This window comes from Electrophorus electricus, chromosome 3, assembly GCF_013358815.1.
Source record: "Electrophorus electricus isolate fEleEle1 chromosome 3, fEleEle1.pri, whole genome shotgun sequence".
Classification (NCBI taxonomy): domain Eukaryota; kingdom Metazoa; phylum Chordata; class Actinopteri; order Gymnotiformes; family Gymnotidae; genus Electrophorus; species Electrophorus electricus.
This window is the reverse complement of record NC_049537.1, coordinates 27,080,001-27,105,522: the sequence shown is the minus strand read 5'-3', so window position 1 is coordinate 27,105,522 and position 25,522 is coordinate 27,080,001. Positions and strand designations below refer to the sequence as shown.

The window sequence follows — 25,522 nt, the reverse complement described above, 5'->3', positions numbered from 1 at the left end:
AATGTACATAGTATTCACCCCTAAATGGATAATATGTTTAACCAATGTTACTGATTACAATTTGATCTCTCTCATCATAATCTGAAATTCCACATGCAGCTATTTCTGAATCATTTATTTGATTCCGAATCCTTATTGTGGGCAAATAGGTCACGGCCTAAAAATGTTTGGTTGCGTATGGTTCAGCTTTCTGGTTCCTGAAGCAGAAGTGTGGAGTTTTTGCTGGGGGGGCGGGGTCTGTGAGGGGCCATGTGGGCAGTGCATGTCCTCACGTTTCCTGCTGTCCTCCACTCTGTCTCCCAAGAGGCCATGTCACTGGCAGGCTTTTATCTCATCAGGGCGTTGGACAATTCAGCCATGTACTTGAATTGTGTGGCTAAGTTTTCTGAATGCTGCTCTCATTCTGCCAGTATTTGCTTATGCAGCTTGTCGATTCAGGTTATATTTCTCTCTACGGTTGACTTAATTTTTACCAATTATAAATGAACAGTTAAGTGCCAAGTCTTTCCTTTGGTGGAGGCTCACTTTTGAATTGTCCAGTAGTTTTGGAGTTATTCACTACTCAGATATGCACCATCACGTATAATGTGACCCATGTTTGCCTCAAGAAAGCGATAAATAGAAACCATTCATGCCTTGTGTGTCCAGAGGCGAGTGAGTCTAACCAGTTTATTTTTATAAGGGGGGTTCGTTTAGCATAGTTTTCGTTTTCAGTTCTGTTGACACAAGGAAGGTGTTTCCTAATGAGTGTATCATTCATGAACTGTCCTGCTCAGAAACCATGTCTGTCTTTAAAAACAAGCCTGATTCACAGGTGAAAGCAAAACAACCTCAGATGAGCAGTATATAGAGATGTCTAGTCATGCCATTGCTACATGAACAAAAGGAATAAATAGTTTTCATTCAGGTTTTTGAAATACTGAGTTAATGTGGGGTTTTGATTATTACTCGTGTATTACTTATAACTACATTTATTATGCATTATGTGTTTTAAAACATTTATTAGGCCTTCATTTTGAAACGTAAGGTGTATGTGCATGTAACATTGCAGTGTTGGTGTGAGAATTTTGAGTTGTTTTCAGCATTGCACATTTAACTCTTGCCTTTTCGTTATCAGTTATTTTTGCATAGTTGATTCATTTTATTGTGTAACTTAATTTTCAGTTATGCTTTTTTTAAAACCAATTCTCCTTTTATACTTTTAATGTCCTTGTGTATGAAACACGCTATCTAAAAACCCCTACAGCACTGAACAAGTGGTGTGGTTAAACGCGCTAATGGATGAGTTTAGAGCAGGTGGGACCGTGTTTCTGGCACGGCGCTGCGCACACGCTTCAGTTTCAAAGACGTCAAGCAGGAGGGGGGGGGGGGGGGGGGCAGTAGACCGCACCTCCGAGTTTGGGCCAATCACAGCGAAAGCCGGCTTCTCTTGAAACCAGCTGGCTCCTGATATAGAGCCTCCGCTGAAAGCTGATGCAATTGGGGAAAGACGTCGACTTGGAGGACCAGTGAAAGACAACATCGTGTGCAGCAAGCAAACGGCTCACGGTTTCACGTTTAAAGTAAATTATTGGTGAGTGAAATATTGAAATCTAATATTGGAATATTGATACAATAATAGGTCCTCCTTTGGTTGTATATGGCCTGACTTGCTTTGGCTTGGTATCGGCGCAGATTTCGTAGCTAGATTTCTCTAGCTATAAAGCAGTGTGGTGGTTCCTCGTCTTAGCCCCATATATTTGATAGTAGAGCTGCCTGTAGACAACAATAGGCAATTGCATTAGCCAAACCCATGTGTTGCAAATGTAATGGTTACACGTCTTCCTCTCGCTAAACTTGTTTCGTGATTTGGGGAAAAAGATGAGCAGATGCTTTTACCCCCCCCCCCCCCAAAAAAAAGATATTCCATATTTTGTCGTGCTCGCTGGGTGTGCCTTCCAGAAAAGCTTCATTCGTCATCATTCCCCAAATATACGTACAGTAGCCCTCCGCCTGCTAAGTGAAACGATCCAGACGACGATGTGTGGATTGTTTAATTTTAAGTCTAATTTTATGTTCTTAACCCCATTTACCTGCATCACTTTGGCTGGTATTGTTGCTCTTATACTATATTAAGTTATTTGAAAGTTTCTTTCATTATTCAAGCGTGTGGCAGTGTATTTGTAGTCCTGCTTAGGCGGTCTTACTGTGTTGTAGTTTCCTGATCCATCATCTTCTAGAATTTGGGATGTTTTATCCCTGATGGACATCATTAGACTACATTACATTACTATATAGCGCTATATAGAGTTGTTACCATGCCAACTCATCTAATTTGGCACTGTTTTCGTGGCTTTATCTTCTCATACGCCTTTGTTGATTGGTTGCTTTCAAGGGTAAGGCAGTATAAATAATCTCGACCTACGCACATCGTTCTTTTCCAGCCCAAAACTACAAGGTAAGGCGTTCACCATACACAGTTAGTGAAGACTGGGTTACTTGTTTCTAAGTAATATGGTCCCATGTTTTACAATATCAAAAAGACTAGTTGGTTTTCCAGTTTTGGCCTATAGTCTCTTTAGTCTGTTTATCGGGTGTGGGTGCATGGTGTAAACGTCTTATTGGAATTATTGGATCGAGAATTTTTAGAATTCGAACCGAACTGGCTGTTACCCGAATTCCACAACGGTAATGTAACTTAAGTCTACTTCAATTACTTTGAAACTTTTCTGAAGCCTTCTGTCCGGTATAACTTTCTTGCTACTACGACATTATCATCGTAATGTTTAGCTCTATCTTGGCTCCTGTTAAATATCAGATTGTCTTGTTACCCTACCTGTTTTTGTTTAACAAAAGTTAAAAAGAAAGTGGAATCTAACACTGACGGTGAATCTCAGTCCTAAATCAGAGAATACTTCATTTTGTAATTCTAAAAAGACTGTACATGCGTTCTAGGGGTGCAGTGTGTCATCACTCAGAGAAGCACACTGGTTTCCTCATAAAAATGCATTCTTCCTCTTATGTTCCACTTACAGGTAACTGAAGATGCCAGTATTACGAGTTCTGAGTACGGTGGCCAAGCAGGCACTTCAGGCCCCTGTCTGTGGGTACCAGCCTTTGGCAGTGACTGCACGCTGTATTAGCTTCTCCCCCCGCCAAGTCCCCCCTGGCTCTGATGCCAGCTTTCACTCCGTGTCCTTCTCTGAAACAGATCATCCCAAAGTCCTTATCACAGGTATGATGGTCATCTGTTGCATTCACTGTTGCCCAAATTCCATGACTCACCATCAAGAGTTGTTTACACTGCCACTATGACACAATAAGAACACATTGCTTGTATGTCAGTATGGTCTGTTCTGGGACCTGTAGTTCTCTGAGCCTCATTTCCAGCTATTCCCGTTTGACTGATCTGCTTTTTCATCCCTTTGCAGGTGGCCTTGGGCAGCTAGGTGTGGGGCTTGCAAAATTGTTGAGGTAAGGGCCTCATAAAACCTGTATGAGTATGATGCCTCTCAGTCCTGGACTGTCGGAGTTTTTAATATCCAGTCTGACTTCCCCAATCACAGGAAGCGGTTTGGAAAGAACAATGTGATCCTTTCAGATATCAGGAAACCTTCCAGCCATGTCTTTCACAGTGGTGAGTGGTCTCTTGAGTCAGTTTCAGTTATGTACCTATTAAACCTGATCTGAGAGTTTTTGGGTACATTCATAGCCTTGCATTGCCTTTCTGTAGTTGCTAGTACCAACATAATAAACAATTTTGTAGCATAATAAATCATATTTGATTGATAAGCTTTTCTTTTCTCTCACGATAAGTTGATATCACACTTGTAGACACTCTACATGCACAAAACTGTTTTTGTACAAAAATAAAGATGTGAATTTCATAATGTTAAATCCTCTACATTTGTCACTTATTTATATGAAAACTTGTTATGCCTCAGGGAGTAAAACGTGTTTTAAAGATTCATGGTTTGCTATACTGTAGCATGTAGTATCTGGTAACAGTACAGTGGTGCACAGATTAGGTGGTGGATTGTGGTGTTTAAACGTGCTCTGTGTTCTTTTTGAGAATTTCTTGTGCCCCCATAGGTCCCTTTATCTACTCAGACATTCTGGACTACAAGAATCTAAGAGAGATCGTAGTTAACAACCGCATCACGTGGTTGGTGCACTACAGTGCGCTCCTCAGTGCTGTAGGCGAGGCCAATGTGTCCCTGGCTCGTGCAGTTAACATCACTGGTAGGTCTGCATTAGTACTTTTACTTTACTTGTTGGCTTGCTCAATGAGTGTCCTTTTGTGCTTAATGTTCTGTATTTTACATTTCCTGCTTTTTCTGCACTCTTATGGCACTGCTGTAATATGCATTTGCACTTTGTAGTCCTGTGTACTGAGCAGCTGTGGTGTTGCACCATGAACCAGAAGAAATGACAGCTCATTCCGATGTGAATATAGAGGCATGACAAACTCTTAACTTGATAAATGAATTGCACTATTTTAATATGGCCCCCCCCATCATTATTTATTGATAGTTTAATTGTTTTTTGTTTGTATGTTAGTATTTACAAGATCTATCTTGTCTTAGGATCAAATGCCACCTTGGTAGCCATATATGCATTTAAGCAAGAACATTTTTTTTTCTCCTCATTAAGTTTCTATCTTTTTACCGTCACAGGTCTTCACAACATCCTGGACATTGCCGCAGAGCATGGGCTTCGTCTGTTTGTCCCCAGTACCATTGGTGCCTTCGGCCCCACTTCCCCCCGGAATCCGACCCCTGACCTCTGTGTACAGCGCCCTCGCACCATCTACGGTGTCTCCAAGGTCCATGCCGAGCTAATGGGGGAGGTGAGTCATGTTTTTTGCCCTGTATGCCACATTAACTCAGCTCAGAATGTCAGCAAATGCCAACCTCCTGCCTTTCTCACCACAGTACTACCATCAACGCTATGGCCTCGACTTTCGCTGTCTCCGCTACCCTGGTATCATCTCTGCAGACTCCCAACCTGGTGGAGGCACAACAGGTACAAAAATGTCCACCTACACTCAGCACATTTTCAGTCCATGGTCAGGACACATCTGCTGGACATCTGCAGCTGTAAAGGTCCTCACATATTAAGGGCTACTCCCTATGACGATTTTGTTTACCAGTTTTGCTGTAAAACTTGCAAATAATTAATGGGGAATTTGAATTTGATGCTAAGTCCTAGTCTTTCTTTGCTGTTTAGATTATGCTGTGCAGATATTTCATGATGCCGTCAAATCGGGAAAGTTTGAGTGTAACCTCAGGCAAGACACACGGCTACCCATGATGTATATTGATGACTGTTTGCGGGCTACGATCGAGGTGATGGAGGCACCAGCTGAGGCGCTGACCATGCGTACCTACAACATCAATGCTATGAGTTTCACTCCAGAGGAACTGGCTCAGGAGATCCAGAAACAGCTACCTGATCTCCAGGTCACATATGAAGTCGACGTTATGCGGCAGGGTATAGGTAGGAACCAAACAGGCAAAATAAGCTGGCCAACAGGCCTCTTGTTAAATGATCACTCTTGTTGTACATCAGTGTCATGCTTTAATCTGTTTTTGGCATCTAGCTGACAGCTGGCCAATGAACTTCGATGACACCAATGCCCGTCATGACTGGGGCTGGAAACATGACTACGACCTACCAGAGTTGGTTCAGACGATGCTCAACTTCATCGGCTCAGAGTCCCAGATTGCCCAAGCCACCTGAGCCCCATCTAGGAGAACAAGACTTTGTACATATTGTAAAGACTAATGTAGCTCTGGAGAAGGGAGATCCCTGGTCTGTACATAGTCCTTTTGCTCTCTGTCTCTTGACCAATGCACTCCACTTGGAGAAGGTGTGTGAAAGTAAGCGCTCTGCTATCCTTCTTCTCTGAGAAGGAAGAGCTGCTTTGCTTTGGGTGGTTTGCAGTATCACTCATCTACAGCCATGTCATGGATCCTTCAGCACATGGGTGTGGACCCAGTTGGGGTTTCCTGTATTTGGTGCTTTGTACATGGATTATTTTAGCCTGGTTATTCTCTGGCAAAAATAAATAAATAAATATATATATATATAGATATAGATATAGATATAGATATAGATATAGATATAGATATATATCTCTCTCTCTCTCTCTCTCTCATTCAAATGAATGACAGCTGCTGATTTTTGAATGCTCACTACTTAAGCTCTGTTCCCCACCACATTTTGTTTCTTAATTTTTTCTTTATTTTTAACTTTTTTTAATGATTATACTTAAGTTAGGTTTTCCTGAAAGAAGACTATATCATTGGACTCCAATGTTATAGTGTTGGAGAAGCTAAGGAGCTCATAGAATTAATTTCCTTCAATAAAGGAAATGAAGCAGTAAATGGATCAAAGGGTGGGTCTGGAACTGAAGCAGGGCCTTTCTTGCTAACCTTAGCTTGCTAGCATGTAAATTAAATGGACTTTTTCTCGGGGTTAGTGAACAATAACGTCACTTAAAGTAGTAAAATTGTCTTGAATTGCTTGTTTTTTGTATGAGACATTCTCATATGTTTTCCTTACAATGTTAATCATGTTTTTGTTTGAAACTGGAAATGGAGCAGTTTCTCTGCTCAACACATTTGACACATAAATAATTAAAGCCTTTTCTTCATGTAAGCTCTCTCCATTTCATTTGTTCATTCAGCCCTGAAATTAACTAAATTAAACTTAAAGGCAACACTTATATTAACTGTTACCAACTTTAGATAATTTTAACTGCTCAATGTGAAAGCCTGTTAGTACTTTAGAGTAATGTCATTTCTTTGTTGTTCAAGGACAAAGTCTGGCTCATTTAGACTGCAAACTTATACAAATAAAAAGTGGATTATATAATGTAAATACACTTGAAGATTTGGACTTTTTCTGATTGATAGGAGCCAAGATTAATTATAGGCCCCTAGATAAAGTTCCTGTGGTGGTTATGTAAGTATGTCATAAACTGCGAAGTGTAATGCAATGAGGATGGGTTACAACAGGCAGACATGAGCTACAGAAACCAATTTTGTTTGCATCCACTTAAGTACTATGTTTTGAACAACTACTTTGTATGTGTTCAGAATTAAGACTATTAGACTGTTCTATTGGCCCTATGTTTTGCATTATTTGATTAGTAAGCAGTAATTCAGTGTGCACTTGCTGGGTAAAGAGGCCTGTTGGCACAGTATCAGAACTGTGGTATGTGTAATGCCAGACAGATAAGGAAGACATGTTTAACTTTGTGACAACTTTTACTGTCAAATGATCCATGTGAAACTGTACCTCATGCTAACACATGAGCCTATGCTTGGCAAGCACAAATAGCCATGTTTGTGTTGTGTTGCTGTTTGTCATGAGTCGCTAAATGTGGGCAGTATTGCCATGTACACTAGTTTACTTAAGAGGTGTTAAGAAATTTTGGGCTTTCCTGTCTCTCAGTTGTGAAACAAAACAGGACATTCATCAGTTCATGATGACATTTGTTTAAGTAACATTGTTATTTGCATTTAGCATGTGATTTAACACATGATTCTAATCAGATTACAGAAGTCTAGTCTGTATAACAATATGACAAATGCAGTTTAACAGACTAATATTGTTAAATAGTAATAACAGTGTGCCCAAATGGAGTGTGTAGTCTGCAGTTTTTAAAAGATGTTATGATACAATTTTTCTAATAAAATTTTATATATATTTAGGGTAGGAAATGATGAGTTAGATTAATAATAATACTCATATTTTATGCATTTCTGACCTTTTCTATTCTGTGCATGTCATCTGCGATTTTCTGCAGAATACTGCAAAACACCCCAAAAATTCCAATGTAAATTTTTGGTGACAAACTCACAAATAATCAATTTTTTACAGTTGAACTTACAAAAGTCGAGGTTTGACTGCACTGTTTGAAAGTTTTAATTGTTTGAGGTCTGGCATTGCTGCCAGACCTGCGTTTGGCCTTGGTGGACCTGGGCCAGAAAACGCAATGCACGCAGTCTTTGCAAAAGCAAAGCATAGCATTGTCGCTGTCTGTCTTATGTCAAGGATATTTTTGAGATTATTTGTGAGAGTCTACCTACACATTAAAAGCTCCATAAACCTATCCTTTTAATAAAAATGAATGTTTTTAGAACATTTCCAGAAAATACAATAGACTTTAGCAGTAAATCCTATAATGTGCATGGCAGAAAATCAAAATATCATGTGTATCCACACTAGACACAGCGTCAGCTTTGAATGAAATCTTATCATGACTTAGCCTGATTATTGTTCATATATTTTCCTGTGTCTTGTTCAATATAAACATTATGGCAAATAAAGCAACTACAAATAAAGCAACTACATAGCATGGGTTTACAAATCCACCCATCTAGCAGTTCTGCTCTACATGCTCCATGTAGGTGTTGCTTATACATCTGAGTCCCTGTCTCCTAATTTGAGCGACTGTCCTGAGTTTCCTAGAAGTGGCTTGCGGAGTCAAAATAGTCTCATGGACCAGGCACGTGGCAGCTGGTGTTCAGAGGCCTGGATGAATCAGAAAGTGCCAGGTTATTTTTCCCTTCTATTTTCCATTCTGCTTTCTGGTTGGGCAATCTGCATTCTGCAAAGTCTTGTGTGTGCGCACTTTTGTGTTCAAACCAACAGAATAGGCTTAGAATGCATGCCCCTTAGACATAACTCTCTGTGATGCACTGGGTACTGAGTGTCAGATATCAGAGCATGTGAGCCTACACTGAGTGAATGGGTGCAGTAACAAGCCTGATAATGTTCCTTAGAGGAAAATGCTAAAACACTGTGGCAGCTGTTATTCACATGGTAACTAGTTGCTGTGGGAACACTAAGTAACTGTCTCCTCAGCCCATATAAAGATCATTGGAAAAGTTTTTAGATTGGATGTACAAGATATATATGTCTTAGATTAGATGTTCAAGAATAAATCACTGGAGTTTCCATTTTACCAGAATTTTCAAGTGTACTTTTTTTCAGAGCATGCTTTTTTAATATCACAACATGAAAGAATGAAGAAAAAAACCCAATCATTTTAATCAGTACCTTAAAGTTTATTATTATCCAACAAAGACAAAAAACAAACATCCCAAGGAGAGTACAGGAGAGCACGAGTACATGTGTGAGAGTCACAGATACAGAGAGGATTACAGGTTGCCTCCTTTTATTAACCACCCAAAACTCCCTCGGTATAAAATAAGCCTACTACCACCTAATCCTTCTGTATTTCCCCACCAGACCAGCTAGAGGTGCTGGGGTGATTGTGTCAAAGGCATGAATACCATTACACTATGGTGGTGCTCTCAACATGCATCCTGTGTCACTGCAGCCAGTAGATGAACAGGGATTTACATTTTTTTACTCTAATTTTATATAGTAGCTCTACTGGAATAAATGTGAAATACATATTTAATTACAGTAAAACTGATGAGAATTCACAAATAAATAGGAAGCAATGGGAACTTAATGTACTATACAAAGTAGGCTGTACACTGGGTTACATAGACCTACAGGGCCATCTTCCAAATTCATTTCACAAATCTCTACAATCCCTGAATTTCCCTAAAGTGCCTGAAGTGTTCTGTCTTTGTTTTTCTGTCTCTTTCAGAATGACCCATTATGACCCATTATTCTGTTAGACTCATTTACATGAAATTCTCAAACTTTAGTGTGAGGCATTGCAAAGACCATTACAACTGTGGAGAGAACCTTGAAACAGTAGAATTATTTAATACATAAATAACATGAAAACTATTAAATGTTTTGTTTAGCATTTCATGTGCCTGAAAGTGTATTTTTACATTACAGTATAGAATTGAAAAATATATTGTGTCATTACTTTTGAACTGCTGTGTCATGTTTTTTTTGTTTGTTTGTTTTTTTGCTGCAAATAACTTCTTGTAATGGTTTATTTTTCATTTGTAGTTTTGCCAAATGCCAAAATAATAATTTTAAAAAGCTTGACCCAAATGCATTGATATGACCGACACAGTTCCACCTCTCGAATTCAATCATATTCTAGCACATTCAACTGTTAAGAGTCATTGTATTTTGGAAATTTATGTTTATTTTATAGTAATAATAAAACTAAGAATAATTTAAACAGGTTTAAGTTGAAAATTTGACCAGTTGAAGACAACTGCTAAGAAAATTTCTTGGAACATTTATACCAGTGGAGGACAACTGCTTAGAGGACAGTTGTCTTACATCGGAGAGATTGCAGAAGTATATTCTTAGAGACTGAAGAATATACTTAATTAACAGACCTATTAAAGACCTATTCAGTCAACAGACCTACTAATACTTTTTTTTTTTTTTGAATAACAGATCATGGTTTCTAATGGAATTTGTTAGGAGCCTGTTCATTACCTTTCTATTGGGCAAATGCAGCAAAGATATGTGCAGATCAAATTTATATACTGCAGTATGTACAGATGTGACAACTCTATGAGTGACCTAATGCAGTTGTTTTGCCGTAGACACGCAGTTTTTTTAGTAGCATCCAGTAATACTCTTTTAAAACAAACCATGCTCTGCGCTTCCTGTAGCTGCACAATACTTTGAAAACAAGACACGAGAGATGAAAAATAAGAAAATATTAAGCAAAATTGTGTTATTCTACCCTCTAGTGTTACAAACGTGTTCATAAATGTACATAAACGTGGTTATGTTAATAATTGCATAAATACAGTAGAAACCTACAAATGTTTTGAAATAAATATTTACATATTGTACAGCAAATCTTTACATAATTTTGTTAAAATACAATAAAGAAACGCGTACGGGTTTTATCTTGCAAATAGGCAAAAGGAAGAAAAGCCATACTGGTTCCGGTTAGACCATGTGTACCGGATCCGCAGAATGTCCATGCTTGCTGAACGTAAGTTAGTGTAGGGTAAACCCCCGAGTTATAATATTACAGGTGCACATAACGTGTGTGTGACAAAGTGCTGTTTATGTGCACGTTTTAGTCCAATATAACCTAAAAAGAAAAGTTGTTTACAAATGTTTCGCACATCTTTTCAGTTTAGCGTGTGTGCTAGCTAACTAGCTGGCTAGCCAAATATTCTTAGGTTACACGATATAGCAGCTGTTGTTGAACATAAATCTTTTGTGCGTTATTATTTATAATAATGATGTGGGGGTTTTATCATCTGCACAAAGTGTGTTTACTCATAGCAGACCCGTGACATTTCATAATCGTATGTTTAATTTTTAAAAGACTTGTTAAACAATTACTTTATGTTTAAACAAGCTTTGTTAGTCATGCTATAATGGCTAGCTTACGCTAGTTAGTTAAGCACAAAAATATTTGAACCGTTTATGTGATCGTACGTTTATGGTAAGTGATCAAACTAAATGCCATAAATGTAAATCAAACTGTTGATCGTGCTTTATTTATTAGCTCGTCGTAAACAGAAGTGGTCCGTAGACCCGAGGAACAGCGCATGGAGCAAAGATGAGTCGAAATTCGGGCAGAAGATGCTGGAACGAATGGGCTGGTCTAAGGGAAAGGTATTTGCTTACATTAGCCAACTAAATTATTCGACTTTACTCAGACTAAAGCTGCTATTCAAATTGTAATCGTGAAACAGCGCAGTTCGGCTGTCATAGGTCTTGCTCTAGGGAAATGTTTTGGCTGGGTCCAGTTGTTTAAATTAAGTAGGCTATTGTGTACAGGTAATTGTAGACAAGGCATCTGTACAGTTATGGACATTCATGAGTAATGTAGACTACAGTGGTTGCAAACTGTAACCATGTTGTACATCTTTTGATATGCGTAATTTACCTGCTGCCCTCAACCATCTTCATCAGTGGTCAGTTTCTGACTACCTGTCAACAAAGCGTTAACAGGGACAAAAAAAGTGACACGGTTATGGGTGTTGCTGGACCCTTTACACATCAGTCTCACTGCTGGGTTGTAGATTGCCTCCCAGTAATATCCAGCGAGTAGTCCCAATGGCCAGAAACTGACCATTGAAGAAGGTCTGGAGGAGCTGTGTCTGGCAGCAGAGAAGACAGACTATAACTGCACACAAAGTGACATTACTAATAAAGTTTCTGGTGAGTATAGAAAGTGTCATTCATGAAGTGGGAATGACGGGATAAGGTGTCTATTTGTATTGTGTCAGGAACAATTTGCAAGGCTTTTTAGCAGTTTATCAAAGAGTGATGAAGAGGAATGTTCATACTTCTCCATAGGAAGTTACCTGTCCATAGACTAGGCTTTGACATTTTGTCTGCTCTGAGGATGTCTGTCACTTCGGTAGACCAGGAATGCTCACTGATGATTGGATTGTGGTCTTCCTGGTTTGTATATGACAGGGTCTTGGCAAAAGCGAGCAGGGCGCAACAGAGCACATCAAAGTTAAAGTGAAGAACAACAACATGGGTTTAGGTACCACGGTCTATAACGAGGTAAGATGCTGCACTGGTCTTCTGAGGTATAATTATTCTTCTAATTATTTTAGTGTAATTATTGTACTTTGATTCAAGAATGTAAACCCCTTTATGATCAGTTATATAGACTATTTGTGTTGTCTAGGATAATTGGATTGCCCATCAAGAGGATTTTAATCAGCTACTTGCTGAACTCAACAACTGCCACAGACAGAACCCTGAAGGTGACTCATGTTAATGTCATCCTGCAAATTAAAGTCGGTCTGCTTCTTAAGTAAATCTGTTTCTTAAACTAATAAAATATTAAAATGCATACTATTAAATTTCAGGGGCAGATATGTGAATAAGATATTTTTAGTTTAGACTTAATGTGTTTATAAGATATGTTTAGACTTAATCTGGGTCTGATAAACCCGACCTTATTTTTTTAAGTGATCATAAGTAATATATTTGCAGTGTTTATTCTGTTAATTTTGACACGTACACCTTGAAATACCACAAGGTGGTGCTATGGTAACACATGTGACATAACTAGCAATTGGACTGTCTCAAGGAGTTTGCTTTTTTTGTTTTCCATTAAAAAGATGTCATTTATAATAATGCCTTATGGAAAGGGCTGGTAAACATTTAGCCATAATGAATCCTCCCAATGCTAGGTTTTTTCCACATCCTTTAGCTCACTTTAACTTCAGCTAATTGTCAGATCACTAAGGAGATCTAGTGTGTAGGAGTAGGGAGCACATTAACTAGGGCTTTAGTTCTAGATTTATGAGTAATGTCAAAACCATTTATTTATTTTGACAGGTTTATAGCCTGCTGCAGTTCAGCTTTAAAAGTCAAAAATCATTTTCTATGTTTGCAGAACCCACCCAGGAAGAGATGCAAGGTTTCAGTCTGGAGAAAAAATCAAAGACCTCTAAAAAGAGGGTCCATTACATGAAATTCACCAAAGGTGAGACTATGGCTGTGGAAACGACACATTACGGTTGTGCTATAATGACGACCCCTTTGTTGGGCTGGGCTGGTATCTTCTGTGAAGGCTTTTCTTTTTCTTTCCTATTTTTACATTAGGTTTTTACGTACAGTCAGTCCGTACATGCGGTTAATTGACTTTACAGTTTTTATGTTGAGAAAAACATTATTACTCTTGCCTCTCTGAAAGAGTCAGGTGTGCCGTCCACTTTTGATCAAGCCGTCTGCGTCTGCAGGCACCGCTAGCCTATGTTCGAGGAGCTGTTATTCGTTGCTGCCTAGTTACTGAGACGAATGCTCCCATGGCAACATGACCCGCCCCCACGCCTCCCTGGAGTCCTCTGGCAGGAGGAGCGGCAGCTCACGGGTCAGTGCTGCAGTAGATTAGCTTGCCGGCAGAGCGTGGTCAGCTTAACCGGCGAGCTGCCACGGCAACGGGGAGTGGCTTACAGCTCACCTGGACAATTAGACAGGAACGTGCCAAGAGGAACTGGCCCTCACCGGCTCGACCTGCGCACCAATGAATGTGTTGTGTGGGTTTGACGTTGCCTGGAATGTTGTGTCAGTGATCCAGAAGCAAGGCAGTGCTCATGACCCTTTTAATGGTTGTATTTTTAGTGACTCTCGCCCCCCTCCCCCCTCCACCCACTTGTTTTTTGAAAAATTCCAGGAATGTGGGGGAAAAGGGCTCTCATCTCTTATCACCTGAGTAGTTGCCGTTGTGCACGGCCTAAAAGCATGACTTCCTGTTTCCCGTGAGGAGCACGGCCCAACGCATTCACGGCTCAAAATGGCCTCTGTCAGCGCCTGATGAGCTTCGCAGATAACGGCGAGTCTGACAACATCGCCACTGCCGCTGCTGTCGTCCTCGCTTCTGTGATTCCAGGTGCTTTATTTAGCTCCGAGATGGAAGGTTGCTGTCCTTACAGATAGGGTGAAAGTGGATATTCCCAAAGTTAGACAACTCACAAGGGATAGTGCTTGTCCCCAGACAAACCTATTCCCTTCCCTTGTTATCAGCCTTGGACTACTTTTCTGACCTCAGTGCAATCTTAACTTATAGTTGTCTTGGGGTGGACCCACTTTGAATACACAAAACGCGCACTATGACAAAAGCATTGCTTAAGTTCAGAAGGCCATTTTCTGTCTTTGACATCACGGTATAACTGATAACAAATGTTAAGGAATTCACCTGAAAGTGTAGTGTCTTGCAGGAGCTTATTCTCAAGTTTCAAGGCCCTTGCTTGTCCTAGCGTTTGGGAGAGATCTTCTTTCTGTTGCCTCCGTTGCCCCCATCTCTGATGACATGTCGTCAGTCCCCATCACCTGCTACTAGGATTAAAATTAGCAAGTAGAACCAGCACTTCAGCCTTTTGTCCTTTAGTTACCAAGAGTAATGCACAGATGCTAACATTGTTGCTTAGCAATCAGTGTCTAACATGAGACTAATAGCCTTGTATATTACTTAGCATCCAACACCATAACAAACTCAAGGGTGCATGTCCCATGGTAATGTTAGTTACTGCAACTTGTTGGGTAAGATTTGTTATAGGAGTTTAACCGTGTAATGGCATCAAGTCTACTGGCACAGCTATAGTGCCTGTATGAATTTGTTGCTGTGTGTGGAGCATCTTCACCCACTGCTGTGTAAAGGATTTGGCGGAGATGAACCCATAGCATATATAGCGAGTGGCAGCCTGCATTTAGCAGGTGCTTATGCAATACGCCATCTCCTGAGGTTCAGAAGGGCTTCGCAGTGCAAAGGCATGTAACCCATTTCAGTTTGACACAAACAGGGACACAGGGGGAGGAGCACTGAGCCCCAGCCACCAATTGTGAGCCAGAGTAACGAACAGACACTCGGAGCTGACTACATCCAAGGCAATAAACCCCACGTGTTATGATGCATCAGAATGCAACTGCCCGCTTAGAATGTCCATAAATGAGGAATGGGTTTTTATTACAGCCTGCCCCGCTCCACCCGTCTCCCCCCTGCCCCGCTCCACCCGTCTCCCCCCTGCCCCGCTCCACCCGTCTCTCCCCTGCCCCGCTCCACCCAGCTCTGATGCAGGCATTGGTGCAGATTGATGGCTTTCAGCGCTGGAGAAAGGCACTGGCATCTCCACTGCCCACCCTAGTGTAAAACAGTAACCCAGATTTAATTGGCTGCCCATTTATCAACAGATTCAGAAGTTCTTGATGTGCACCGCCGAGCTACAGTACTTCATCATCTGTGTGACTGAGTAGGCCAATCCATTATACACTAGATGCATAAACCAGTTTTGGACTCTTTGACAAATAATTGGCCTATTTTTTTTTCCCCTTTTTATTTCAAATCCCTTCATATCCAGTGAATGTTGGTTTCATTTCTGTTAGCTTCCTTGTGGTTGATTCCTACAGTTAAAGGAACACCCCCGTTTTACTGTGATCGTTTTCTGTCAGTTGAGAAAGTACCACAAATGCCAAGGGGAAAGATTTGCGTTTTGAAGCCCTTTTTCTTTCCGCTGAAACGTGAGAGCAAAGCTTTGATCCTGTCCGAGTCTCTTTTAAGACAGTTAGTTTGCTGGTTGTCAGATTAGCAAGTTGATCCAAAAGGGCCTCTCTGATCGCAGATCTGGTTTGGCCAGTGTTCCAACGGTGACCTTGACTACTGCTCCCAGCAGGATTTCCACTACACCTCCACTGCTCCAGCATACCAACACATCCTGCCGGTGCCCTGGAACCATGCTGGAAAAAGCGGGAAAACCTGAGCCCTAAAACCACTCGCTGGCACGGCCGCGTGCCCATGGAGCCGGCGCGTCTCCTCGGACTGCTGCTCCGGCTGTGGCGAGGGTAATTTTGGACTCGTGCTTGATTTCCACTGGATCAATAGGCTGCGCTGGCCTTTTGTCTCGCCTCCCTACAGGGTTGCTTGGTTGCGGGGAGGCGAGGGCTCCCCCTTTGAAAGCCAGAGAGCCAGAGCTCTTGGAGCAATAAATAACCAGGCGTTATCAGGCGCTGCTTGGAGGAAGAGGATGCAGCTGGTCAGCTCGGCCCGAGGAGCCGAGCGGGCCGCCCGGGGTTCTCCTGGAGCCTTTGAGCCACTGGAACGCAGGAGGCATGAGGCGGGGTCCACTCCTGCTTCGTTTTGTTTTTTTTTCATCCGTTTCATCCCCTGTGACCATGCAGTGCACCCTCCTTTGCTTTTAAAACCTTTCCTCTCGGCATGAGTTCAAAACTGCTGCAACCTCCGCCCCCCCCCCCAGAATTCATTTGTCATCAGGTCACAGCCTAGACATTCACTTTTCATGTTACAGAATGCGTAAAATCTGCAAAATTCGAAGACCCTTTTAGCAAGAAGAAGGTGGTTCTCAGTAAGGGCTGTTCTCTGTGTCCACCTCTGAGTTTGTCACTGTTTTTTTTTTCCTCGTTAAAGTTAATAGGTCAGGTTGCACCAAGCATGTTGTAAGTAATGCTTTACTCGGGTACAAAAGCCTTGTGTCGCATATAAATCTTTATGGCTTGGGGATTCATAAATTCTGTTGTTTTTTTTTAAATCTCAGAGGTCTATTTAAAGTTTTACCCTCTTTAATATTTCTCATAGGAAAGGACCTATCAAATCGCAGTGAGACAGACCTTGCTTGCATCTTTGGGAAACGATTAAAGCAGACGAGCAATCAGGATGAGGTATGATGTGCTTGTCTCACCCACTTTGTCCTTGAACACTTAAAAAAAAAAAAAAACAACTTTTATCTTCTAGCACCAAGAACCTCCACTTGATATCTTTAGTCTTGTTAAAGAATCCTGATGGAAATTGTGATTGAGAGACAGTAAATCAGCGATGAGGCATTTACACATTTGACAAGAAACTGAAGTGGAATGGAGTGCTTGGCAATATTCCTGATACCTGTTCCATCTACTTTGAAGGCGCCACCCTGGCTGCAGCGGCCTGCCCACGGTGTTTAACATTGCCAAGCCATGCTCTTGCGTGCCACACAGGCAAAGTTCAGAAAGCCCATTAACAGATGAGCGCCCCTCAAGGTGATTTTGGCTTATGTGGCTGCTTGGCTCAGTAGAATGAACCGAGCTTGGTGGCGACAGTGTGTCTCATAGCCATTAGAGGCCCATAGTTGTCTCCGTGCTGCTTCTTTGCCCTGATTCTGGGTTTGTCACCTGGCTTCTGTGCATCTCATTTACAGCTTTTTGTTTTGCATAAACATCAGTGTGCTTTCCCTCCTCACTTTGTTCTTCAGGCCTTGCTTTTGGGGGATCAGATAATAGTAATATAGTTTAGATCATTCCTTACACATACGTAAAGTATTTTGGTTATCGTACAGTACAGACAGTCATCAAGGTGAAAAAATGAAAGCCTGTTGACATCTAGGCTCTAGTGTTGGATGCAGGTGAAGTCTGATATCCCCTGTTTTCATTTCAGTGGTATAGTTGCTAAGCTCCAGTGTTTACTCAATGAAAATGCAAAACATTGCCCATAGGCATGCAGAGAAAGCTTGGCTATATTTGTTAGTTTGATGTGGTCTGGTAATTTAGCACTGCTTATTTTTGTCGTTGGATATTTGCACATTGATTGCAAAGCTGAAAAAATGATTCATCATAAGAGCGATTGGCGTTCACCAATTTATGTAGGTTGATCATTTAAACACAGACTATTTCATTGTCATAAATGAAGAGGCACAGAGTGGATTTCAGGTATGTCTGAAGTTCTTTACTGTGACTGCAATAAATTGATGTTTGAAATCCTCACTTCTCAGTAAACACCCTGAACCGCCTCCTCGCCTCACAGTATGCACTTCACAATAGCCACCATTACGCTGCCCAAAATTGGAAATGTTAGCAGTGGGGTTTTTTTACCCCCCCTTCTCCAGTAATCGTTTAGTTCCGGTTTGTTATTGTGCTGTTCAGGTGGGACTTCATTGACCGGATCGAAAATCAATCTGAGCAGAATCACAATGGCATCCCAGGAGACTGTGTGGCCAGGTCTGGTGGCAAGCGCAGAAAAAAGTAGACACTTGGGCCTGCAGAGGAAGGAGCGCGCGTGTGTGCGTGTGTGTTTGTGCGTGTGTGTTTGTGCGTGCGTGTGCGTTCGTGCGCGTTCGTGCATGAGGGAGGCAGAGGGGTCATATTGTGCACATTGTGTGCCTTTAAGGGTGTTTAGTCCAGAAGAGCATTTTGTACATGGGAAATGCATGGTTCTCTGACTAAGCTCCATTAGCCCCCAGGCTAGTGCCATGTTGTGCAGGAAAAGCTTTGTATGGCAGTGAGTCACACTCCTAACGTGACGTACAGCTCACTTCTTGTGAAGCATCGTGTTCATGCCTTGCACACTGAAGCACTACTGAGTCATTATTCTCCCGTTCTGAGTCCGGAGCAGGTAGGAGGTCCGCAGCCCGGCCCCTGGAGTATCTCGCGGACAGAGTGCCGCAAGGCTGATCGCTCCTGGACTTGGCAGCGATCTTTCCCACCTCTTACACGGGGAGGGTTTCCTCCCTCTTCACTCAGCTTCCTGCCAGCCCCTTATCTCATGTCACAGTAGTCCCTGACACACGCGCGCGCACACACACACTTTCGAAACCCTGTCCTAGCTCACCCCTGACCACTGCATGCCCCTTTACCCTATTTAAGTGAGCCAGGAGAGCAAGGAGCAGTGTGTATTACAAGGAAATCATACTGTTCTGTTTCATGTTCAATTACATTTTCTTTCATCTCACTGCCAGTTTTAATGATACTTAATTGCACTTCCCCAGGGCTGTGAATAAAAGTCAGTTAAACTTTGCATGGCACATTTGGCAAAAGTAGAATCTTTTAGTCTGCACGCGGCAGGTTTGGAAGGCCTGACTTGGTATGTTTTGGAAATTTCTTTGTCACCTGTCTTGTCCTCTGTGATGTGGGTGCAGGGCCATTTGGCGTAACGTCTCTGTGTCTGGTGGCTATAGTGGGTTCCAGCCGCACCTCGTGGCCTGGGGGAGACCTGCACCCTGTAGGAAGACATGGGCAGTAGACCTGGGTGAGAGGTTTCTGTTACTTTTGCTACTGAACCGTCAGTAGTCCGTACCCCATCCTGTGTAGTATTTCTTTTTACACTTCAGTCTAGTATAACATTTTCCATATACTACTATTGCACATCATTATATGTATATCCCAGATATCTGAACTTTTTTTTTTTTTACAGTAAGGTTTGTCTCAGCTTAACTCATCTGCATGCCTGATATGTATCTAAAATGAAATGAGATGTTGGGCTTGGTTTCTGGATGACCAAGTGAATAAGCGAATGTTATGGAGTTTCATAGAAATCTAGTGTGAATGGACGAAGAGAGATGATGGCTACCTCGCAGTTGTGACATCTTCTTTACTGCATTTCTTGCTTTCAGTCTGTCTCTTCAGCTTTCCCTCTCCCTCCCTCTGTCTCTTCCCCCTCTCCCCTTGGGGGGTTTCGTTAGGCTGTAGAGTGCACGGCTGTAGGAGGGGAAGTGTGGCTTTGATTTATCTCTCCTGCCCTCTCGGCAGCCCCTCCACTCTAGCAGGCGCAAGAAGAAAGAGCCGAGTTTGCGTGAACGTGGCTCGGTTAGCCAAGCCCCAGCATTAGCTGAAATAAACCCTCCTGCCGCTGGTGAAAAATGTCCTGTGATTGGCTAATTAATCAGTCAAAAGGAGAGCGTCGCGGCCTGTGACTTGAGGGCCCCTTGCGGGCGACCGCTGAGGGCCTGCTGATAAATGGACTCCCGCCTGCTCCATACATCAACCAAACTTAGTCATTTTTTACCACTGCTGTTCGCGTCAAAGGTGGATCACCAAGGCCTACACTTTGGGTTTTTTTTTCCTCCCTGCAATTTCATGCATTTCAGGAATTTCTTTGTCACTTTGCTCGTGCGTTTGAAATAGATAGATTTCTGGCTTCGTTGGGTAACCTGGGGTGAAATAATATTTGTTTGTTTTCCACAAAATAGGTCAAACATCAAGTTTAATTGCTCATTTATTGCTTGGTTTACTGGGCAGCACCAGAATCCGGGAATCTGTTAAGGAAATTTAGAAAATTTCAACCTATGCCCATCACCTGTGCTCTGAGACCATTTATCAATTATTTAGCTTGGTGCATTTATTGTTGTTTCTTTGCTTGTTTGCAACCTGTTGCTGGAGTTTAGTTCAAGATGTTAGGGTCAGTTGAGTAAGCCCCAAGTTGGGTGTTAGTAAGTGTTGGAGATATTTTTCCATTAATTAGTGGGTTTGGCATTTGCTACTGTTCTCAGAGTGAGGAGGTTTTGGCAGATACGTGCTTTAGGTGGGGGTGGGTGTGGGTGGTTATTTATTTATTTTTACTAAATGGTTTATATAGTTTAAGCATCCTGCTGACGTGAACTCAGCCTGACTTGATTGTTTATTTTGTATGTAATAATGCTTAGCAGCCCATGCTTGGCCTGAGATGCAGCGCGTTCACTGATCTCCTGCTAGGATCTCCCACGTCTCTATTGAGCTTGCTTCTCAGTGTTGGCGTAACCTTTGATGGCCTCTCTCACTCCTACACCCATGCAGACACAAAGCAGCGCGACTAGCGGCCAGCACATGTGGCCACTCGTAGACCGCCCACGCCCGTCTTCATGAAGGATCGCCCGATGACTCGCTCGCCCATTCCCCCGATGCAGCCCCGCCCCCAAACGAGTAGCACGCCGAATCAGCTTGGCCACTTGGCAGATGTGGCAATGGGACGAGGCAGCGTCTTCTTTGGACGCCAGGGAGACACCCGTTGGGCGGGGCAGTGGTACCGAACCACTGCTGACGACGCAGAACTTCCTGCTTAAGAATGAGCTCCGTGCGTAGTGGAATAGCGGTGTTCAATTTACCAATTCGACAAAAGTATGTCCAATATCAGATATAAAATATAAAGATATAAAGTTTACAACACACAACAATGGTAAAATACTTGTCAGTATAAACAAATCAATAGTTTTATTTATTTTTTGTTGGGTCCATTGCAATATATAATTCATACATTTTTTTAGATTTTTTTGTGTGGCTGAGGAAAATGTTTCCATCAGTTTCTCATGCAAAGACCAACCATCATTCCAAAAAAGCTAAAAGTATGTAAATGTGTGGCAAAAAAGGAAAGATGGTTATTTGATAAATTGTCAGTATTAAGTGGATTTTGCTCATTAAAGTAGTGCATTGTGCATGCATACTGTATCTTCAGCAAACTGCTAGCTTTTATTTTCTTGAAACAGTTTATTTTGTGTAATTAAAGATCTGGGTTGTGCCATTATCTGGGCTAACAAAATTAGAAAGCCATTCACTATGTGACCATAATGCTGCTCAGAGCTTCTGAGTAAGCGCTAAGGTAAATTTGCACAGCCATGTGATCTGGCATGTTACGCTTTTGTGGTAATGCAGTAACCGACCACTTGCACTCAGAAGGCATGTTTTGTTTGAAGTCAGGGAGCCTTAATTCGCTATCCGATAACATCTAATTGCCTCAAACAAAAGCACGGCCTCTCTCGCACTGTTGACAGGGTGCTGTTGCTGCTGCCGTAGAATAATAGAGAAATGGGCCAAAGTGACAGCCGCCCTGCCCGCCCCTTCCCTGCTAACCGGTCTGCCCCTCCCCCACAGCCGATCACTCTGTGGCTGCCTGCCTGTGCCAACCCATCGACACATACAGATTAGTGCTGTGGGGGGGGCGCAGTGTGCTGAGCGCGCTGGCCGTGTGGTATTCCCGCCCCAGGCCTGGGCAGGACTGCCATGGCAGGGTGATTACAGTGCAGAGCGTGAAGCTAACCGCCTGCTGCTCCTGAGAGCCGCTGCTGATGCTGAGGCGCCCCGCCGCGCGTTTAATCACTGCCCCTTCTTAATCGAATAAATCACGGCAGCATGGCGAATAAACGGTGCCTCCTCCATCTTGGCGCTGACACCCGGGCTCCTGGGGGGAGCTTGGAAAGGCAAGCACTTTACAGATGTAAAGCAAGCGGGGTTTAGTGGCGATAACCCAAACAGGGTTTAGTGGCGATAACCCAAACGGGGTTTAGTGGTAATAAGTAAATGGTGTCTTCACCGTTTGTGGGTGTGAGTGGGTGAGGCAGAGGCCTCTGTGGCAACCAAACGCATTCCTTCTCACCAGGAACACTCACGCGCACCTTTTGGGCTCACAGATACATTCACACTCACCTTCTGCCCCTCTCCCTTCCTCGTTTGATTCTTTTTTTTTTATCCACTTCAGTGGGGTGTTGAATACCCCCTGGCATAGTTTAAGTGGTCAGTGAGTGCACTGTGGGGTATTTATATATATATATAAATAGTGTGTGTGTGTTAGTTAGCTAGCCATCTTTTGGCTATAAAGAAGGCAGTGCACAGGTTGCAGTGTTGTACTGAATAGACTCCCATTATGCATCTTGTTAGACTGTTGTTGTGTCATTTAACATAAAACGGAATCGCTTTCTGGGCATTATCCTCACCATTGTTGGACGGTACCCTAGAGAGCTTGTCCTACATTATTCTGCTCTTTCAAATCCTTCATTTAGCACCCTTTCCTGCGGCTAGCCCTTTACGTAGGACGTAGGAAATGCGTTTTCTGTTCATCTGTGATGCAGTTCTGGGTTCTTACGTGAAGGAAGAAAAAGTACAGTGGTGTACAAAATTAGAGCCCATTGATACTGTTGGTTTGTTCCATTTGGTAATTTCAGGCTTATTTCGTATGTTGTAATATGAAATGTAAAGGTCCCAATTAAAGCATGCTGAGCTCTGTAGAGCGGGGGAACCACCTGTTTTGCTGTCCGCCTACGTGAGTGGTATGAAGGATGGCACTGCAGACCTCCTTTCCTCGTCAGGGAGACGCAGCCAGGGATTGCGGGGCCCGATCCATACACCCTGGCCACCGCCAAATTTATAATAGTGGCAGGACAATGAGAACACGGCCGCACAATCAGACCTATTCCCAATATTGGCCTGATATTATCCATCGGCCAGTGCCTGTAATGGACCACTTTCAGGTTCGTTTTGCATACAGCTCGTGTAACACAGAACCCTCAGAGGACGTTAATGCTGTTATTCTTTTTTTCCCCTTTTCCGCCACATAACTGGTGATGGATTGGACAGTCAGTACTTCAACCACAGAATAAAGTCAAGTGCAATAAAGTGTGCTTCAGGACGGATTTTAAAAAAGATTTTCATTCCTGCCATCCTGATTGGGTGAATCATCTTTTCTAAAAGGGAGCATTCAAGAACAGAGTTTTAAAAGAGCTGTATGTAGAGCAAAACAAATCAGTAGTTATCAAGAGGATGTGTTTACAATGCGTCCCAAATACAGCAGCATGAATAGATTTCCAGCATGTGGCAATGCCTATTCTTTTAAAGTGCTGCAATTTTCACATGTTTGAATAAAGCTATTTATATGGAAGAAATGTTGATATTCCCATTAGTTATGCTCAGCATTTTTGGTTGACTTATTTATTTATTCATTCATTTAGAGACAAGATGCCTTTAAAGCCATATCCTTGTTTAAAGTATGTAGACCTCTGTCCCTACCTGGTGATATCTACTCTTAAATATAGCCCTGTATCATTGTGCTAGTTTCCTACCATATGCAGTCTTTAATCCCTGGACACTCGAAGTTCTCATTGCTGACACAGCATTCACAATACTAAACTAGTATAGTCTTTATGCAGCTAGGAATATTGCTTCTCTTTTATAAATTAGGCAGACTGTGACAGCACAGAGTTGGAGAAATTTGTTGCCGTTTTCAGCAGCAAACTACGGAGCACTGGAATACTGAATTACAAGGGCTTGTAAAATGCAAACGCTCTCTTCTCATCCTAATAGCGTTTGCTTCCCTCTGCTACGTGGCACCCACTGCCGCCATGTGTTGGCATCAGAGTCGCGGTCCTATTTTTGGGTTTCCCTTTTCACAAGGCCTTTTAAAGGTCCCTCCGTCCCCTTCGTCTGTCCTGGGCCCCAGCACTTCTCCTGTGGGCAGCCACGTCCCCACCCCTATGAGTGGCCAGCACCTGGGGGGGTTGGCGAGCAGGAAAGAGCCAGTGGCTCATGCTGCTGGGGCCCTTATCTGAGCCCCGCACACGGCGCAGAGAACGTATCCTCTTCCTGGGGCCTCTCTGCTGCCAGCAGGAGCGCGTAGCAGAGGGATGGGGAGGAGACGTGGGGAGATCGGAGGGAGAAGCAGACGGCGTGCAGAGGGAGGGTGCGCGAGAGAGGCTGTTGGTTACTGTGGCACTTTTCTTCTTGTAGCTGTTTGCTTGTCAGTGGGGACCTTTTAGTCACTCAAGTCTTCTAAGGAGGGCTTTCGCATGTCTGCACATTCAAGTTTGTGTGTGTGCGACCGGTCCCTGCTCAGCAATTGTGAGGAGCTACCAACAGCAATCTTCTCTCCACATTGAAGAGATACCGTTAATAGAGATCCCCACGCGGGCCCACCACACAACCCCACACGGCACGAGGCGCACTCTGATGAAGAGGACTTCCCCACTCACTCCATCTCCTCTCCTTCATCCTCCTCCTTTCCCCTCCGGAGAGTAATTTCACTGTTCACCCTCAAAATACCCCCCAGGCGTTTCACTAAGCCTCAACTCGGGGCGGCCTGGCACCTCACGTCTGCACTTCACTCCTCCACTCCCCAGACTGGGGGGGGGGGGGTGCTATTATAGATTTTTAGTGGGAAAGTTTGCTTTTAATGAGCCTACATGTGCAGTTCTTCGCTTCCTCCGCTTTGCAACTGGACAACTGTTGAGGCGAGATCTGAAGCAGCAGCTTTTAACCAGGGTGACTCAAGTATTCAGCACAAAGATAATGTTGAATTGTAGAGTACAGGTGTTTCACATGTACTCCAGTGCAGCTACATTTATAACAGGCCAGCATATCAGGCTTGGGTCGAAGTAGCATAAATACTGCCATGCCTACTGGCCACTGACATGAGTATATTTGCTTTAGGCTGCTACGCTGGTCCGTGTAGTATTACCTGTGTGTGAGACTGAATAAGGCATAAAAAAAGTGTTTTCATTTATTATACTGCGCCTTTTCCTGTAGGAGCACACAAACAAGTGCTCCGCCTTCCAAGGTCCCTTGATGGGACTTTTTGAAAAATGCTGTTTTCATTGCTGCCCGTGACATAATGTAGAGCTCCGCTGTTGTTTAGCACTTGCTTCAGAGTGGGTAT

At 42.8% G+C, this 25,522-nt stretch overlaps 2 protein-coding genes across 2 annotated transcripts in view; both read left to right on the top strand.

Moving 5' to 3' along the window:
- Positions 1-1,465: 1,465 nt before the first annotated feature.
- On the top strand, positions 1,466-6,062 carry tdh (L-threonine dehydrogenase). Its single transcript, XM_035524753.1, has 10 exons — positions 1,466-1,573; positions 2,375-2,437; positions 3,015-3,214; positions 3,411-3,453; positions 3,546-3,616; positions 4,072-4,221; positions 4,656-4,828; positions 4,914-5,004; positions 5,209-5,478; positions 5,582-6,062. Exons 3-10 carry the CDS (start codon positions 3,025-3,027, stop codon positions 5,719-5,721), a joined length of 1,128 nt encoding a protein of 375 aa, XP_035380646.1. The 5' UTR covers positions 1,466-1,573; positions 2,375-2,437; positions 3,015-3,024; the 3' UTR covers positions 5,722-6,062.
- Positions 6,063-10,843: 4,781 nt separating this feature from the next.
- Positions 10,844-25,522, top strand: part of pinx1 (PIN2 (TERF1) interacting telomerase inhibitor 1) — a 20,153-nt gene continuing 5,474 nt past the window's right edge. Inside the window, exons 1-6 of the mRNA XM_035524677.1 lie at positions 10,844-10,885; positions 11,411-11,520; positions 12,331-12,423; positions 12,551-12,629; positions 13,268-13,357; positions 16,961-17,043. Of these exons, the coding sequence (XP_035380570.1) occupies positions 10,867-10,885; positions 11,411-11,520; positions 12,331-12,423; positions 12,551-12,629; positions 13,268-13,357; positions 16,961-17,043 (474 nt within the window). The 5' untranslated portion in view covers positions 10,844-10,866. The remainder of the gene's footprint in view (positions 10,886-11,410; positions 11,521-12,330; positions 12,424-12,550; positions 12,630-13,267; positions 13,358-16,960; positions 17,044-25,522) is intronic.